This window comes from Tiliqua scincoides, chromosome 4, assembly GCF_035046505.1.
Source record: "Tiliqua scincoides isolate rTilSci1 chromosome 4, rTilSci1.hap2, whole genome shotgun sequence".
NCBI lineage: Eukaryota > Metazoa > Chordata > Lepidosauria > Squamata > Scincidae > Tiliqua > Tiliqua scincoides.
Genome location: NC_089824.1, coordinates 82,311,143 through 82,331,081, shown reverse-complemented (window position 1 = coordinate 82,331,081; position 19,939 = coordinate 82,311,143). Strand labels below are relative to the sequence as shown.

The 19,939-nt window shown below is 41.3% G+C and overlaps 1 protein-coding gene across 3 annotated transcripts in view; it reads left to right on the top strand.

Annotated features, from left to right (window-relative positions):
• EXOC2 (exocyst complex component 2) overlaps window positions 1-19,939 on the top strand; it is a 113,476-nt gene that overhangs the window by 22,096 nt on the left and 71,441 nt on the right. For all 3 annotated transcript variants that reach the window (XM_066623517.1, XM_066623518.1, XM_066623519.1), the window contains 3 exons: window positions 12,816-12,929; window positions 14,811-14,935; window positions 17,211-17,291. In XM_066623517.1, coding sequence (XP_066479614.1) covers window positions 12,816-12,929; window positions 14,811-14,935; window positions 17,211-17,291 — 320 coding nt within the window. The remainder of the gene's footprint in view (window positions 1-12,815; window positions 12,930-14,810; window positions 14,936-17,210; window positions 17,292-19,939) is intronic.

Sequence of the window (19,939 nt, the reverse complement as noted above, 5' to 3'; positions counted from 1 at the left end):
ATTGCAGCTCTAGAATCTCAAAGTGCTAAACAAGCAGGGTGTTTTTCCCTAATGCTGAGTTCTCCAACAGATTGTTTGTACATATTGTAACTGATTATCTTAATCTATTGTATATTGCCCAGGTGATAAGTTACAACTCCATATAGTGGAAACATTTTTTAACAGCTAAATAGGAGATGAAAAGATGATGTGGTAAATGACCTGAGATTAGCCATTTAAGTTTGTTTGAACGGTGTGTGTGTGTGTGATCTGTAGCAGAAGTAAGAGAGTAAAAATATTTATATTTTGCATCTATCATGTATTTCAGCTTTTATTAAAATTTTAGTATTTGGTTTTCCTCAGATCTTGTTGTTTTTCTTTATGAATACTGCAGGTTTTCTGCAAGATTCCAGTATGGTGTTTCTATGATGGCATGTCCTTTTCTTAAACCTTGTTGTCACAACCAGCAATTGCTTAGGATCAAGTGGATGTAACTGCAGTGTCACAAGACCTAACAGGGCTTCTGAGACGGGGATGCAGGGAATGCATTGCACCTAAGCCCTGGGGTCAAAAAGAGGGCCTAGGAGCCAAATTCACATTTGAAGGGAGAAAGGAAGGTGCTGAAAATAAACTTTACACCCCTTGATAAAATTCCTCTCATTGTCACTGAGCCCCAACATAATGCTAGTACTGCAGACAGAGATACTGTGCATTTAGGATTGGGGCACCATGTCATCACTGAGCTTTGAATGCTGCCTCTTGATGGGCAAATTCCTTCCCCTTATCCCAGATAAAGCTGCTGCAGCCCCAGTGGGGCTACTTAGATCTGAGCAGCCTGGAACTGTACTGGGCTGCCCGGGGTTGGGTTAGGATCCAGCACAGGTGCCAGATTCTGGCCCCACCACCTACTCACCCATGACCCACACACCGCCCGCCTTGCCCCTGCCCTCAAATGCCTACATCCTGCACTTCCTATGCCCCCCCCCCGAACTCCATGCCAGCCTGAATTGGCTGGCACGGGCTTACCTTTGCACCGACCCAGCGGGACTTGGGCTGGCCTCCCTGCTCTCTCGATGACATGAAAGTGCTTTACGGCATGTTGGTGACACCTTTTGGCTGGCAACAAGGGATTTGTGCAGCCCATCTGTGGGTGAGGATTGTGCCCTAAGATACAGAGGAAGTGATGAGAGAATGTGGAAAGGAGAAGAGTGAAGGCTGGTGGAGGGGGCAAAAACACTGAAATGGACTTTTAACACTTTACTTGCCTGAAAGATTTTTTAATACTTTCTTAAAACAATGACTAAAATTGAATACCTTTCTTTAGAAAGTAGAATGACAATTATTCTACTTGATGAACAGGCCTTGCTGAGGGAGAGTCAGCATGGCTTCTGTAAGGATAAGTCTTGCCTCACGAACCTTATAGAATTCTTTGAAAAGGTCAATAGGCATGTGGATGTGGGAGAACCCGTGGACATTATATATCTGGACTTTCAGAAGGCATTTGACACGGTCCCTCACCAAAGGCTACTGAAAAAACTCCACAGTCAGGGAATTAGAGGACAGGTCCTCTCATGGATTGAGAACTGGTTGGAGGCCAGGAAGCAGAGAGTGGGTGTCAATGGGCAATTTTCACAATGGAGAGAGGTGAAAAACGGTGTGCCCCAAGGATCTGTCCTGGGACCGGTGCTTTTCAACCTCTTCATAAATGACCTGGAGACAGGGTTGAGCAGTGAAGTGGCTAAGTTTGCAGACAACACCAAACCTTTCCGAGGGGTGAAGACCAGAAGTGATTGTGAGGAGCTCCAGAAGGATCTCTCCAGACTGGCAGAATGGGCAGCAAAATGGCAGATGCGCTTCAATGTCAGTAAGTGTAAAGTCATGCACGTTGGGGCAAAAAATCAAAACTTTAGATATAGGCTGATGGGTTCTGAGCTGTCTGTGACAGATCAGGAGAGAGATCTTGGGGTGGTGGTGGACAGGTCGATGAAAGTGTCGACCCAATGTGCGGCGGCAGTGAAGAAGGCCAATTCTATGCTTGGGATCATTAGGAAGGGTATTGAGAACAAAACGGCTAGTATTATAATGCCGTTGTACAAATCTATGGTAAGGCCACACCTGGAGTATTGTGTCCAGTTCTGGTCGCCGCATCTCAAAAAAGACATAGTGGAAATGGAAAAGGTGCAAAAGAGAGCGACTAAGATGATTACGGGGCTGGGGCACCTTCCTTATGAGGAAAGGCTACGGCGTTTGGGCCTCTTCAGCCTAGAAAAGAGACGCCTGAGGGGGAACATGATTGAGACGTACAAAATTATGCAGGGGATGGACAGAGTGGATAGGGAGATGCTCTTTGCACTCTCACATAATACCAGAACCAGGGGACATCCACTCAAATTGAGTGTTGGGCGGGTTAGGACAGACAAAAGAAAATATTTCTTTACTCAGCGTGTGGTCGGTCTGTGGAACTCCTTGCCACAGGATGTGGTGCTGGCGTCTACCCTAGACGCCTTTAAAAGGGGATTGGACAAGTTTCTGGAGGAAAAATCCATTACGGGGTACAAGCCATGATGTGTATGCGCAACCTCCTGATTTTAGAAATGGGTTATGTCAGAATGCCAGGTGCAAGGGAGGGCACCAGGATGAGGTCTCTTGTTATCTGGTGTGCTCCCTGGGGCATTTGGTGGGCCGCTGTGAGATACAGGAAGCTGGACTAGATGGGCCTATGGCCTGATCCAGTGGGGCTGTTCTTATGTTCTTATGTTATGTTCTTATTAATCAGACTAACCTAGCTCTGGGTGTATTCGTTTCAGTTGTGGAATTTATTTTATGGCGTGAAGTAAGTAAAAATATTTGATTTTCATATTTGAATGAAGATATAATATTTGCAGTAAAATGTTTAACTGTGGTCTGAGTGTGGTAAATTGCTTTCCAGTTGAGTCTGCTGCCAAATATTTTATTACAAATATGGTTACTTTATACCTTTAAATTTATTCAGTGGTCACTTATTTTGGTTTTTGGTGAAAACCCTTTGAGATCTGTGAGACAGCAGTAATAAGATTGCGGAATTTCCCACCTGTGTTAATCCTGCAGTTCGTTTTGTGTACTTAAGCCATTTATTTGCTCCTTGCAAACCTGTTCTGAATCTATTGAGCTCTGCTGCCTGTCTGGGATCATGTCCAAGACCCACTGAAATTAATAAAAACCAGCAAAGATGATGTGGAGGGTGCAGAGCTTTGGGACTTCTACAGCAGCAGGACGAGTGACATCATTGGGAGTGCTCAGGTCTTGTACTGTAGTTTTGTTACTTTATAATTGTGTGCTGTAGTCTCTGGCAAACTTCTAGAAATGCAACATGGCAAAAGGAACCCATTTGAATCTTTAAAAGAATTGCCATATTTTATGCCATTTTATTGTAAAACAGCAAAGAGATCATTTGGATTGAAAGGCCGGGTATAAATCTAATAATAAATAAATAAATCCATATGAGAAATATAGAGACATGATATGGCAACACAAGCTTGAATGCTTATTATCATCATTGTTGTGGTTAAGCTACATACCACTTTTCAACAAAAAAAGTTTACAAAGCAGTTTACAGAGAAAACCAAAATTACGTTTCTTCCATCGTGACATAGTTTTGAGGACCAAAAAAATTTGCTGCTTTTTGGTCGAGTTTTACCCTTTAGATTTCTTCCAAGAACAAATTAGCAAGCTATGATGTAATGAAGAGCATTTGTTAAGTTTTTGGAATAAATTTGAAACATCTGTTTCAAGGGTGGAGATGGAAAGCTTTTTTATTGTTATTGTCTTTTCAAAGCCTGACAGCCAATTTAAATTGACTGTTGGTTGAGCTTAGATGCTACAGATGCACCTTCTCCTAGAAGCGCACACATGGGTGCAGTCTCCTTTTGGTTCCTTGCGTTCACCTTCTGACTCCTGAGAACAACTCAACAGCAGGCTGACACAGGCCATGGAGACAGAGCTAGTTCAATAGGAATGCAGGGGTGGTAAGAGATGAATAAAAATTGGGGTAAGGGCTCAGGTGAAAATATGGATAGGATGGAGTTGTTTGCTCCTTAAACCCTAGGTTGTGGTTTCTGGCAAAGGAACCCTGTTTAGACAGTTCTGACTCATGAGTGTCCATAGCAGTATGGATACTCAAGACCTCATCCTTTTGTCTTTTTTGGCAGTCTTCGAGTGTCATGTACTGTTACGTGCATGTATTTGAGGGAAGGACCACATGAGCTACTAGACATGCCTTAACAATGTTTTTAATGGTTTTAAGTGGAAAAGTGACTTGCCTGTTCTCCTGGGTGATAAACTGTAGTAAGAACAAAACTTCCAGGACACATTCAGCTGCACACGTGCTTTCCCCAGCCCACAATCTAGCTGTCTAGGATTGCAGCCACAGGATCCTATGGCACCTCAAAGATTAACTAATTTATAAAAGTATGCATGAACTTTTGCAAATAAGATTATGTTTCAGAGGAACAAAGTAGATCCTATCTTTTAAGCAGAGGGATCCTACTTACAAAAGTGCAGACCTCAATAAAAATTATTAACCCTTAAAGGGTCCTAGGGCTGTGCCTGCAGTACAGGCACAACTACTCCACTGTTAAAGCTGACTAAATTATAACTGTTTTCATCTTCCTTCTCTGGCCATTAACAGTCTTAAAATAGGACAGTAATGATCAATTCTCAAAGTGGTTCATCTGGCTAGAAAGTTTCTGAGATGGTTTGTGCTCTGTGCCCAGTCACCATGTCACTATTGGGAGCTTCTTGAAAGTGAATATGAAACTGAAATATTCCCAGTACCATTGTGTGTTGTCATATTAGTACTTGGGGGGGGGGGGGGTAAAAAACTGGTCTCTGTTTTGAAACTGCTCTACCTTGCTGATCATATACTGCCACCTAATGGAATATATGAATCCTTTTTTATGATTACTGTTTCAGCAGAGAGAGTTTGTTTTGGTTTGTATGTAAATTCAAGGGGGCTATAATTCTTCAACAGCTCACTTGGTTAGCTGCAGACTTCATTTACATATTTTGCATTTCAATATTAGAAGTCAAGCTGTTTTAAAGTCACAGGACTCACCAATCTCAGTGGGGGGGGGGAATTCAGGCATGTGAATGCAAGCATGTGCTCCCCCATTTAAATTAACAGGACTTCAAAACTTTGACCAGATTGCGTCCTGTGTGTGATGACTTTTCTTTGTGTCATCAGCTTTGGTCACCTGCCTACTTTTTCTGTTGTTTCCTACTGTCGTTGGGACGCATCCAATAATGTTTAAGTGTTGTTCTGTCATATCAGTTTTATACCTAGGCAGGTTTGCCATTAGCTGCCCTTTGGATTGTTTCCAGAGAGCATCCTCTTCCTCTGTCCTACCATTGGAGAAAGTCCTTGTTAACACCTTTTGGGTTTGTCCTGTTTAGTCTATCCCAGCGTCCTTTCTGCTGGTCTTCTGCATGCATGAGTAACAAAATACAGCCGGTACAAACTTCTGCTCCTAGGAGTCTGGCTGATACCAGACAGGGGGAATGTGTATGGTAACTTGCTTTGTTTATGGTGGTTGCCATTCAGTCTTTATTTACTTAAAATGGCTCTTCTTGACCTATAAAATCCTGTGGAATCTAGTTCATGTTACTTTTCACTGACAGTATCCAGTAGAACTGCCTGGATTGAGTTTTGAAATAGATTTTACATAGTCATGTCCACTAAATTCACTATCTGTGAATTGCTGAAAACAGTTTAAAAGTTTATGAACTATACATTTACATTTCTTTGCAAATAAAAGCAAGTGAAGCCATCAAATTCTGCTCATATAACTAAATCCTGCTAACATAATAACCGGATTGTTCCAAATACTCAAACTGCATGTTCGTTTTACCTCGGTTTCCAAGTTAAGACTATTGTATGCTGATATGTATCTGGTTTAGGTTGCTTGATGGAGCTTGATTCAGTTATCTGGAATGGGCTTGTTCCTTTAGGCTCAATTTAAAATGCTTCAGTAATCAGAACCTTTATTGGCATAATATATACAGGTGCAGCCTATTTATCCACAGATTTTTTATCTGCAGATTTGTCTCAACGAGAATGGGGTGGGGGTACTGAAAGTCACACACACCTTTGCCACCTTTCCCCTGCACTGGCTGACCGCCTCAGAGCCCACCAGGGCTAGTGAGTCTTTTAGGAAGCTGTGTAGGAGACTGTTCTGATTTAAGCTATAATACACTCTGAGCCAGAATCTGCAAGCTGTTAGCTAGGCCCTTGTCTTAATTAATAGCTGCCCCATCTCTAGGCATAGGGAAGCGTGTGTAACACATCTTGGCAACCCAAATTTTCCTTAGAAAATCATTTAAAATGCTTATATGAAGCAAACTGATTTGGGCTCAATTCAGATTAAGCTTGAATTAGCTAATTTTAAACTTAGTTCTGTTTCAAGTTCCAGGTCTCGTCAAGTGCCTGATTGATGAGGCACTTGATGAGACCTGGAGCAATAGCATCAGGAACCCAATGTGGTCTGAAGACATCTGCAGCTTTGTAAGCCTCCTAGTTCCTCTTACTCTTCATCTAAAGCTGCTCTGGCAATGTGATGAGATGGGCTACTCCTATGGTCTTAATTAGGCCATGGAATAATGCAGGAATCATGTCTTGAGCACCAAGCTCCTTGGGAAATGTAATTTTCCAATGTTTCTGAATCCTTACTGAGCACCGTTTGTGTCCTTGTGAGAAGGGAGTGGCATTGGTAATGAGGGTAGCATGTTGGCATCCTTGAGTCTCAGAAGACTATGGTATCGCGCTCTGAATGGTCTCTCCAGTGCGCGAGGCCTGGGTAAAGTAGGTATGGAGGATAGGCTGTTACCCATGCAGCAAATTCCCCCTCTCCACGTCGCTGAAATGGTCCAATGGAAAGGCAGAAGCCAATACGGTTGGTTCCAGCGGCGTTGCAGGAGTTGCCAGAACGTGACTGTGTTCAGCCATGAACTGCCTCAGGGACTCTGGCTCCAGATTTTGCCTCAAGGTTGACTCCTGAAGCCTTTTCCATAACTGGATATAGCCACAAGGCAGTGGAGGTTTGGGATCAGAGTTTTCCTTCTCTCAGATGAGCTGCCTTCCCAGGCTAAGGAGTCCCATCTACCCAGTGGCTGTTTAGTCGCTTCTTATGACAAGTACAGTCAAACTGAGGGCCTATTCTTATTCCCAGCACCCAGGGGAGAAGGGTAGCAAGAGGTGTGTTTAAATAAAAGTATCAACACAGCAGAGATCTGGGAGAAGAGAGGAGAAAAAGTGATTTACAGGTAAAAAGTGAGTTAAATGGATCTAGTGAGAGAATGGGAGCCAATAAAAAAAGCTGTAACAAAGCAGAAATGTGAACAGAACGATCCATAAGGAAAAAGAAGTGGGCAAAGAAGAGAAAGCCTGATACTGTGATAGAGGCAAATAAGAAAATTGCAGTAGTCAGGCTGAAGAACATAGCAGGATAACTGTCTTTACAGTAATAACAATAAATAACTGTTATTTATATACCGCCTTTCTGGCCATTGGGTTACTCCTTTGGCTTCACTCAAGACGGTTTACACAGGTAGGCTTTCTCTAAATCCCCAATGGGGTTTTTACAATCACAAATAAGTTCTAACTTTGAAGAACAACCTACTGTCCAAGTGGAGCTCTCATGGTCTGGTGAAATGTTCTGGCCGCACACTGTCTCCCGTGCTGACTGACAGCTCCTTTCCCTCTCATGGAAAGAGCTAGAGCCGACTTGGCTCCCACTCAAAAGGGCTTGACTTGGCTTGCCAGCTCTCAAGGTCTCACTGCTCATGGAGGCTTCCAGTTATCTCAACCTTCACATGTTTAATCTGTGGGCTTAGTGATGGCTGTACCCTCTAGACCAGACCTCCTGCCCCATTAGATGGAGATGAAAGAGAATGAATTTTTGAAGTACTTTAAAGTTTGGACTGGCAAGTGTTCAGTAGCCTGAATCAAGGAAGGTGAAACAGAGAAGAGATAAATAGGAGTTGAAGGTTCTGTGCTTCACGATAGGAAGTGTTACCCAGCATGAGAGAGAAAGAAGATGGCACAGATACAGAAAAGGGCAAACTGGCCAACAGCTCAGTTTTAGATAGGATAATCAGCAAGAAATAGCAACATGACAGGAAGAGATATTAGAGAAACTGAGAAATGAGAGAAAAAAAATAGAGCTGCAGATCACCAGCAAGAAATGATGACAAATGCTGAAAGAACAAATAGTGGTGGACCAAGAGGAAGATGATAAGAAGGAGGGGTACTTTAGGACCTCCAGTTCAAATAGGGAAAGATGATGAATTGCAATTATTAGGTATAGAAAAGGAAAGTTTTTTTAAAAAGCAGAATTGAACTAAGAAAGTGTATGTCCACCAAAACAAAATATACAATCAACGAAGACTGGAGTGAGCAATGATTTGAGGCTGAAGGTGTCAAATAAAAGGAGAATGGAAAATTGACCATGGGATTTGGAAAGAGAGAATGAACATTTGAGTAAAAGTTTCACTGGAATTACAGTAGCAAAATCAGGTTAAAAAATTATTTAATTGAACCATGAATCGGTAGACAGAAAACTGACATTGCGTCTCTTTCTCCTCCCCCCCCCAACTTTTTGAGGGAAAAAGAAGTGAAAAAAGCCGTCAGCCACTCAGAGTGGAATGCAACAGCTCTGAGTGCAGGTAACCTGGAAGTAATTGGCAATGATGTCATCACATTGCTGCAATTACTTCCAGATTTTGTTTTGGGGGGGGGGGGGGTAAAAAATTTTGTACCCCTGGGTACCAGATGCCACTGCATGTATTAACAATGCATCATCTAGAACTGGTTTACACGGGCATGTTAATCCCGATATCCAAAGCATCAGTTGGTAATTTGTGCATATGAGTGAACTACCAAGAATCAAAAACACACAGACGCAACTTGCATATCATGACAGCTTGCCTTGGTCCCAGTGCTTTTCCAGAAAAGTTGGTCCATGCAAGTCATGGAATGATGAGAAATCAAGCTAAGGGTGTGCATGTGGGAACTGGCCCCTTTGTGCACTTTTAGCAGGGCCAGCCAAAAGTAAAAGCACTTGAAGTTACATTTTTCTCACTGTGACACTTTTTTATTTTGCTTTTATGATGAATTGGATACATAATGATGCTTGACACTTTCCAGGGGTGTCAGCGAGGTCTCCCTTTTGGTTACCAGCTGAGGTTTGCCACCCAGTATTGCTAGTCTCACCACTCAAATAAGACAGATATCCTAGTTTCACTGTTGTTACTGTTATATCTTGGCAATGGTGCTTGAGACAGTAAGCATGTCCCTAGAAATTAATTTGGCAGTGGAACATAATGAAAGCATAACACTCTGTAAGCAGAGCCAATTCTCTCATACATTGTCATCCAGCTCATTGGACAGGCTCTGCTGTGATCATCCAACCACTTACTATAATACAGTTTTGTTTATAGTAAAGGAAGTTATCCGATGATCCAGGCTCTGTTATAGTATCATATTGATTTCAGTATGCTTTTCCAGTGCTGTATATATTTTGTGAGTAGCCTCCATAATTTATATTAGGCACAAAATTCAGTACTGTGCACTGTACCCTGAGAACCTCAGCTTTCTTTTCTTTTAAAGGATTGACAGCCCAGTCCAATCCCCAGTGCTCTGCCAGGTGCAGCAGTGCCAAAATGGCTACCAGTACATCTAGAGACACCTCTGGGGTCTCTGGAGGTCTCCTTGGGGGCAGCGGACTTTCATCCCCTTCCCCCCGGGAAAGCCCCCTGCCCCGCAGTGGAGCTTCTCAAGTCTGCGCTGGCTATTTTGCCAGCACAAACTTGAGGGCCTCCATGTCGAACTTTGCAGCCCAACATGGATGATAGGATATGGCAGAGCAGAGCTCTGCCGGTCCTACCCCTTCCTACCCCGGTTCCTCCCCCTTGCCCCGTTTTGCCCACTCTCCACCTCCCCCTTGCCCCAAACTATTCACCACCATCCGGCACTGCTGGAGTGCCGGCTAGCACTAGATGCAGCACTGAGGCTCAGTGCGGACTGGCACTGGTCCAGCGCTGGAAGATCCTCCTCTCCAGGTGCCATGAACGTGCCTTACAGCACATTTGCAACACCCAACATTGGAGGTCAGCGCCAGAGCTTTGGAAGTTTAGGACTGGGCCCTAAGGCTGCTCCTGTACACACTGTGCTGGGAGCAAGCCCAACTGAACACAACGGGACTTACTTCTGAGTTCACATGCATAGGATTGTGGCTATAAGTCGTTCAGTCTTGACCCATGTGAAACAGCAGTTTCCCATGTGGAACAATTATCATTTTACAGAGTGCACATATGCACAGGTGCACATGCACAGAACCTGAATTTTGTTACAGACTTCTATGGCTCTTTATTGCAGTGCACTCTGGCATGCTTGTCTCTGTCTCTGCAGCAGGACATGCAGGTAGGGAGGGCAGGAAGCAGCAAATCGTTGTTGACCGGGTTGTAGGCATACGTTTCTGTATACAAGAGATACATACTTATGCCATTTGCATAAGGCAGCTAAGGATTAGGAGCTAAAATACTCAAGAATATATCATGAAAGGAAAGCAATAGTAAAAGTAAGCTAATCCCTGCTACACCCTCACAGGGCAGGTGGTGTTTAGTGGTCCTGAGAGTGGGAAGGGACTGTTCTAGAACAGGAGCAGACTCTGATGTCTTCATCTGCCTGTCTCCATCCTTCCTTCCCTTCCCTCCTCTCTGCTGGGCAATTGGTTTGATAGGCATCGCTGTCTCTTCTTCAGCCCTTTGATGCTGGCAGAATCCCATGAAGTGCAGTAAAGGCTCTTGTCATCCAGCTCCTACGATTCAGCTTTTATGTTGCATATCCAAAGTTAAATATATTGCACCAGAAATATGTGATACTTCTCAAGTTTCTGATTGCTAAACCTTTTTTTTTTTCTAAATTCAAACTGGTGGTTCTCCTCACCATTATACTTTGAAAGGACGTTACTTTTAGAGTGTGGAAACATAAGAACTGTTTGTCTCCAGAACATCGTCTTTTTGCGCGAGTCCCTGCCCTGAGCATGCCTTCCCTGATGATAGGCTATTCTGTTGTGCGTCTGCATAATTTAAATGAACCAGTTGTAGCTAATGCAAGACCAGAGCAGTAAATCACGCTGAGGTGCTGTGGGTGAATAGTTTGGACTCAATGGAGACTTTAATTGTTACAAAATTAGCCCATGAGCAGCTGCCTCACAGCTCATGTATTGGGACTTGACTCACTTCCATAGCTTTGAAATATTTCAGTAAATGCTATCAGAGGGTTTCTATCATTTCTTTTTAAAGCCTATGCACAATTACATTGCTACAAATCCTATTGAAATCAGTACCAACCAAACAGCTTCGTTTTTAGGATTGCAGTAGAGATTTTTCATCTTCCTTTTTTAGTATCTGTGTTTAATTTTAAGTCTGTGGTTTTATACAGGAATCAGTATGATTCAGATAAACTCCCATGCGCTCAGCAGCTTGTGTGCCATGTGCCAAAAGTGGAAGTTGCCATGTACAGCATTCCACATCACATAATCCAGAGCAACTTGAGGTTAGATAGCTGTATGATGTACTGAACTGCAGCCAATATGTTTTGCATATTTTAAAACAGCAGTTTACTTCTAATACCTCAGGGAAGGATTTTCTTTCAGTTTTTGTGACTTGCATCATTACTTCATTTCTAAACTATGCTTTACTGCTTCTAAAGTTTTTAGAGCAATTTTTTTGACTAAGATATGACAGTGGGAGATAGTACTATGTGATAGTGGGAGAAAGTGGGAGAAAGAATAAAATGCATAGATGTCTCTGCCTCTCTCCCTTTAAAGATTTTTGAAATTAACATTTGATCTCACATATGTACACTGACCACTCAACTGATGGGTTTTTTTGTCTTTACAGACATACTTCAAGTAACAGCTATGTTGTGAATTGTCAACTTAACTATTTTGCTGCAGAATAAGAAATAAAAGAATAAAATTAAATCTTGTCATTTTCATGTTCAAACTGGAGGTATACCGCATACCTTTTTGTTGACAAAGAAATGGGTGTGGCTCCAATCAAGAGGACAGAAATGGCATATGAAGAAACACGCAGGGCAGATGCTATATTGAAATCCTGTGCAGGCTTGTATGGAGCCTATGCACAGTAGAGATTGCAACTACCTTAGTGTGCCTGCCTCATATCAGCTAGTTGAAATTCATGTTTGAATAGATGTTGGACTTGGGTAGTGTACACTCCCTCCCCCCCACACACACACTTCACTAAATGGACCTGCATTCCACTGAACCCAATTGATTGCCCAAGGCCCCCAGAAGGACAGGATATGGCAAATTTTCACACATGTTACTTTCTTTGTCTCCAGGCTTACTCTAAGAGCAGCCCAGGAGATTGTTCCTCCTTGTCCTCTCCTTATTTTGCTTCTTATGAGCAGCACTCTAAGCTCCTGCTATCTACTTTCTAATTTGTGCATAGGGCTCTGCAGTACCTTATAGCTTTTTTTCTCAAGCAGGACAAAGTAGCTGCTTCTGAGTGGATTACTGCTTTAGGGCCAAAACAAATGGGAAAAAACTGGTAGAATTGGGAAGAGGAATAGCTTTATTCCTGACATGTTTCAGTTAAAAATTTTGTGCCTTCTTTGAGAATGCCCAAAGGTGCTGAAACAGCCAGTTACAGTGGTCCTTAAGGCTTGGTGTTTTTCATTTGGTGGACAGGCTGTGGTCTTTTGCGTGAATGTGAGATAAAACATCTTTCCCCTTTCAGCCTTTGTTTCAGTAAATATGACTAATTTACTCTTTCAGAGGAAGGTTTCCACAGAAAGACCTGGAAGCTCTGTTTCCTGGGAAGAGTGCTGACTTCACCAGTGAAAACTTTTCTGCTGCCTGGTATTTGATAGAGAACCATTCAACAACTAGGTTAGTATACATGCTGTGTATGTTCAGTTCTTTAATGCCTGAGAATCGGTAATGCTGTTTGTGTATTTCATTTCAGTACAGTGAACCACAGTCACCAGTGTTTCAGTGGTGTTTCATTGAAGTACAATCAAATGCATCTGAAACACTGGTGACTGTGGTTCAGTGGCTTATAGCCATTTGTGTCTGTACAAATGGTAAAGATATCAATTGTATCTTTACCTAGGCACATTGGGTGGAATTTTGTGCTTCCTGTGCTTCATAATGTGTTTAATTTAGTGCTTCCACTATTGGAAGTTTCTTCTGGAAATAGAAGGAATGTTCTTCTTGCTCAAAGGAGCATTGCATGAGTGAAACTATTGATGCCTATAATAGATTTTAATATTCATAACACCATCACATGAATAGAATACAAGAAAAAAATAGTGCAAGAAAATGTTTTTTAACATACATTTCAACTACAAGACAACAAGCTGACTGTACCATGATTTGAAAACATCCGTAGTACTTTGAAACACAATGAAAATTCCTTTATTTCCAATAGCATCTTATGATTCATGAAATCCAGCGCCCTAGACAGTAGCCATATTTCATAGTTGGAGTTCATAGGTACATATTTACTTATTTAAATTGAATATCCCTCCTCTTGGCATGTTTGCTCAGCCAAGTGCATTTGTCATTATGACAAGAATAAACAAAAGTACAAGGGCAGAAAACAGAAATTTTAAAAGGCAGGGATACAATTATTGTTTTAGACTAGTAACAGCAATGAGGAGATGAAAGATCTGTATTGAATGACATTTTGGCCTGATGTATCATACAGCTATGGGTGACTTCATTAATCTTTTTTCTTTTCTCCTTTGAGAAAGAACAATCCCTTTTTTTTGCACATACTTTTGATAATCTTGTGATTTCAAAAGAATCAAATAAGCCATTCAGTATCCTTCAACCTGTGTTTAGATAAGAAAAGTAAGTATGTGCAGCCCTGATTGTTTTTTGTAGGCATGGAGGCCAACTATTCTGGAAATATCCTTGTCTTTACTTTTCATCAGTTTTCTCACCCGTCTAACAGCCCAATCCTAACTAGCACTGGTGCAGCCAGACCACATGACCTGCACTGCATCCAGCACTAGTTGGGAGCAGGCCGGAGGTCTCCTCAGAGTAAGGGGATAGTTTTCTCCTTACCCCAAGTAATACCCCTGTCAGCCCTATGAGGCTACTTGCATCTCTGCCAGCTACTTAGCTGGCGGAAGTCCGAGCAGCTCACTGTAAGGCTGTGAGGCCTCTGGAAAGTGGAGGTGGCCTCCACCAATTCAGCCCTGTTCCTGGGCCTGATCCACCCTCATTCCATCCTCCCCTTCCCAGAAACGCCTCCTCCCCACTACCCTCTCCACACCCACACTCCACACTGAGGTGCCGCTCAGCACCTTACCTGCCTGCCCTAGTGGCTCCAAATGTGGTGCTGGCAGGACAGCACAGGCTGCTGTACTGGTGCTTCTTACTCGGCAGTGACACCTACACATTTGTCACACCTGCCTGCACAGGGACCACTGTGCTGGCAGAGTTCCCAGTTTTGATTGTGCTCTAAATCTTTCTGGAGGTGAATTCACATAACTGTTTTTCACATAGAACAGTATCACACAGTATCCTGTCAATTTACAACTTCAATCTTATGAGGGTAAATTCTACAATGTTCTTTTTCAATATGAGTAGTCAGTAGTCAGAGAATGTGATCCTGTGATCAACTTACCTCCAGATAAGTAAAAGTGTGGTGGTGAGTCATCTTTGTTGTTCTCCAAGTGTGTAGAATTGTCTTGATAGTTCATTCCTAAGTATCTTGTCTATTATATGATTGTCATCTGTTTCTCGGTCTCTCTGTTTAAGTTTTGATCAGCTTAAAATGGCAGTGATGAATCTGAAGAAACAAGCTAACAAAAAGAATGAGGGCAATCTAGCATATGTTAAAGGAGGACTCAGCACCTTTTTTGAAGCACAAGATGCTTTGTCAGGTACGTTTTTCAGCTTATGAAAGGACTGCCAAAAGTATAGTCTATGAACTTGTCTATAAACTGAAGACTCTGAGGAAATGAAATAGATAGGACAAATTCTAAAAGTCTAGGTGACAGGAGTCACTACAGAAAAGTCCCTAAGAGCTACAGATCACTAGAAAAAAGAACTGCTTGGTATTTCAGAAAGATTATATCATTTGCCTCTAAGCACGTTGTATAATACTGGATTTTAGTTGGCATTAGCTGACATAATTCCTAATGGTGATTGAAATCAATGTGACTTCTCTCTTACTCAGGTTCAAATTTTGGCACTAATTGTATGTATTTGAGAATTAAAAGATACTAAACATTACCCTACAAACTTTCTGTACAGTGTGTACCAAGTCTCTCCACAGTTTGTACCATGTCTCATTAGTAATGAGGATCTTTCATGAAGAGACCCTGTTGACAAACTTCAAATTATTCAGTAATTTAAAACCCACTCTTTTGTTCCAGTTCCATGGGGATTAGAGGATAGGTACTGTCCAAAGTTGGAAAAAGAGTCTCTTAGGATGGGCACTCATTTCCAATACCTCATTGCTGAATATTTAGGATGAGAGTTTTCTCTGGTTATGAACTACATTTCAGGAATGTAAGATTGTGTTTGTGGAGCATTTACAATGTGTTCCAGCATTTATGGGCCATTTTAACTGCCTTTAATGTTTAGTTTGTGTCTTGAGATGTGGAATTGGAGAACGAGTGTTCTGCAATATCACATAGAAGGTGGTTTCAACATCAATATTTAAAAGCTTTCTTGGGCTTTTTTAGTATGTGGACGATATAAAAAAATACATGGCATTTTTGCCCTTGATTAGATTCATGTATATGAAATCAATATTGTAATACTGATATTATAATTAATCCTTGGCGATTTATTCTCTGATCTATTATGGTATTTTTATCAGACACCTCCTTTGGAAAAAAACCCACACTTTTTCATAATTAGTCTTACGACACGGACATTGGATTAAACATTACCATTCCCTGCTTTTCATCACGTTGCCAGTCTGTGCGTGTGAGGAATTGTGTGAAAATAACATGATCTATGTCTTCCTCTCTATATCCATTTGAGATCATACAAAACGAAATATATTTCTAGTTTGTGCCAGTATAAGCAGTGAATAAAAAAGGAAGAAAGTAGGAAAAGTGACTTGATACTCATGCAGCTGAAATTACTAAATTGGGGGGGGGAACCCCTTAGGACAGGAATGAGGACTTGGTTTCAGCTACCAAACCTATTTTCTCTTGATGGTGACCGTATCAAATTTTAATCAAGTGTTATGGTAACATTCTTTCTCATAGTTTTGATCATAAGGAAAAAAGTTTTTCAAATTATAAGAAGAGTAATTTATACTTAGTGTTGCATCTCTGAAATCTTGTATATAATTCCCCTGTGTTTGATGCATTCACTGCCAGATGGCATCAAATTTCTTATAGAGCCTACTGCTTCTGAGGGTTAGTTTATGTAGTAAAATGGACTGGATCACCAAAATGGTCTCCACGCACTGTTGGAGCGTGTGTTGTGACTGCTGTAAGGCAGTCACCACTGGCAGAATGCTAGTTCTGCTAGCTGTACAGGCCCATAGAATTGAGCTGTTAGTGTGTTTTGATTTAGAAGTTGCCTTGGGAATCTTGTAAGATTGAAAGATGGAGTAGAAATACCATCTCTAAAGAGGAAATAGGGAAAATTAAAGTTGTTGAGTTGAGCCCAGGTGCTATTTGTGAAGGCCAGTGGTTGAAAGAGAATACAGGAAAAAAGGAGTTGGGGGGCAACAACTAGTCTTATTTTCTACAATTGACCTTTCTGACCTTTTCATATTGGTGGTGTATCAACATAGTAGGACTTGCATAAGTTAGCATAAATCATATTTGCCTTTTGCGCATAAACAAATTCTAGTCGACATACAAAGCAGAAATATTTTATGCTATATAAATTTAAAAGTGTTAAGCAGTGAAAAACATTTATATTAATTAGATGACCTGATAGAAAAAACTTGGGCCTCCCCCACTGGTTTTTGACTTTTAAGTTAATTGCCAAAGATTGTAGCCTACATTAACAATATAATGGAATGTAGAAGTCTAGAGAATGTGGCTCTTACCATCACCATGTATACTTCACTAGATCACCAGTTCTCTTGTATCAAGTACGTGTTGCTTTGATCTAACAGAATTACAGTTCTGTCCTGTAGTTTCACCCATTAAAATGGATGGCATTTAACAAGTCTTTATATTGTAGCAATCCATCAAAAACTGGAAGCGGATGGAACAGAAAAAGTGGAAGGATCCATGACGCAAAAATTAGAGAATGTTCTGAACAGTAAGTTTTGTCAACCAGCATCAACTATTTATAGACCAGGTTTTATGATAACTTCAAGAATATTTCTTGGAATTTGAGGTCTGTACAAACAGGTTATGTGGGTCTTGATCTCCTAGAAATCGAGCCATCATAGTTTCATAGTGTGTTGTAAGATGAAAGTTCTACCTGAGAAAAAGGGACAGAGAGATAACTTTGATGGCCAATGGTTGTTTCTTAAGTGTTTTTTTTTGGGGGGGGGGGGGTCTTTTTTTTACGTCGCTGTAATCCTATACTCTGTTGCCTAGAACTAAGTTCCATTGAACTCAATAGGGCTTAATTCTTAGCAGACATGCATAGGATTGTGGCATTACTAAGGTAGCTATGTCTGTCATTTAAAACAGGAAGATGCCCCTGTCATCGATATAAGACAACTTTTCTGAGAATTTTAAAGTTTTTGTTTAATTTTTATAAAAATATTACATTCCATGAAAAGACCAGATCTCATACAAATACTTTCAAATATTTGACCTTACATTCTGCATCGTTACTGTATTATTACAATATTAGATAAATGATAGCCATTCGCTCTTGAAAATGTAATGAAGACATCAGTGGTTTCATTTCTGCTATGTAAGATTACTTTGGCCCAAATCCTAACCAACTTTCTAATGCTAGCATAGCAGTGTCAATGGGACATGTGCTGCATCCTGCAGTTGGGTGGCACTCCTCCTCTTTTGTCGGTGCTGGAAAGTGGTTTAGGTTTGTGCCCTTTTTAATCTATTCCTGCCTGTTCAGATGACCTATAACATGCAGGGGTACTAATCACAGGGAGGGTCTCTCCCTGTGAAAAGTGTTTGTCGCTGCAGACTCCATGCTTGCAGAACATCTGGGTTTTCAGTTTTAGGTGATTTTCAGCTTCTAGCTAGTACCATTTTTGCCATTTCTTATAAACGTACCAGGAGGACTCTGGAGGACTCTGCCTAAGTGGGGATATGTCATTAACAAATGAAAAGAACTACTGTTGGTTCAAAGTTTAACCTATAGCCCAGTGGTACTCAAACGTTTCCGGTCAGTGGCTCCCTTGACCCCCGTGGCTGTTGGCCATGACTCCCCATCATGTTCCTGAGGGCTGGAAGTGACATCATTAAACAGGAAGTGGGCAGATATATTATTATAATATTATATTCATTATAACATAATATCAAATATTAAATATATATTAACTATATGAATATTAATTATATTAATCATATCATTAATTAAATGCAGATCTTAAAAATATATTATTAGTACACAGCAATATATATGCTTTATAAATGATCAGCTGCTGATCACTGTTGGAGACAGGATGCTGGAGTAGGTAGATTTTGTCTGGTCCAGGAGGACTCATTTTTTTAAACTTTGTAAGCATACGAATAGAATTGTTTTATCAAGTGAACTTTGTGAACAACCAGTCTGACCAACATTACACACACACACCCCTGTGGACCCCAATCCAACTAGTCATTTCTCCCATTCTCCTTGGATAGGATTGAACACTTTATTAATGTAATGAAATTAAATTTTTCCAGCAGCTGGTGGGGAAAACAAAAATAGACCATGAAAATATATCAGAGTTGATGAGGGTTTGGTTAGGAAGCTGATTTGTCTCCTATACTAGGAGATGCACAGCTCAAGCCTATGCATGTCTACTCAGAAGTAAGTCCCATTAGAGTCAATGGGGCTTACTCCCAGGAAAGTGTGGATAGGATTGAGTTGACAATCACTTCATCAATGGCTGATAAGTATTCCCTTCACTTATATACCTTCACTTAAAGTATACTTCACTTAAAGTATACCAAGATTCATCACTTTAAAAATACAGCCTTTCCTCTTCAGTCAAACAACAAGATTAATAAATCACTTTAAAAACAGTACCCTTTTCCTGCTCCTGGCCAAGTAAAGTGTGTGCTTGTCTCTCCCCTCCCCCTTTGCCAACTGCATGGAAGCAACTTTAACAGTCCTGATGACTGGTAAAATTGGAAGCGTTTTATTTGGGGAGGGGGAGGAAAGTGGGAAGGTTTGGAGATCGAAAGGGGGGAGTGGAAGAGGGAGGGGTTGAAAAGAGAGATTTCACTTTGATGAGAAGCGATCCCAGGCTGGGAACTAGGAACCAACCAGACAAGGATCAGCGAGGGGAGCATGCTCGGAAGAGGGCGGGGCGGCAGCAGCAGCCAGTCTCGCAGCTGAGCAACTCCTGTTTCTTTTGCTTTAAAAAAAAGAGCGCAGAAGATGGGGTCGTATTCTGCCCAGGGGTGTGACTGTATCGCTGCGAGAGGACATCCCGCGCCTCCCCTTTAAGTTCCTGGTGCTGCCCTAAAGAGCCACGCTTCACAGTTTGAATAACACTGCTATATTCCATATTACATAAATAATAATCTAAACACTCCTGCAGATCTCTTTGGAAAAAAAGTAAGCAGGCAACCCCACCAGAAATGAAAAAAAAAATGATTCCATATTTTGATTTCCAACATGCAAACCTTTCCATTGTATATATCTTATTTAATTGCAAAGTGCAAGGTATGAAACTTTAATTGGGCTTACGTATTTGTACATAAAAAGAAGTCACAGAACAATCCTATGCCTATTTACCAAAAAGTTCATTTTCCCCTGGTGTTCAGTATAGGACG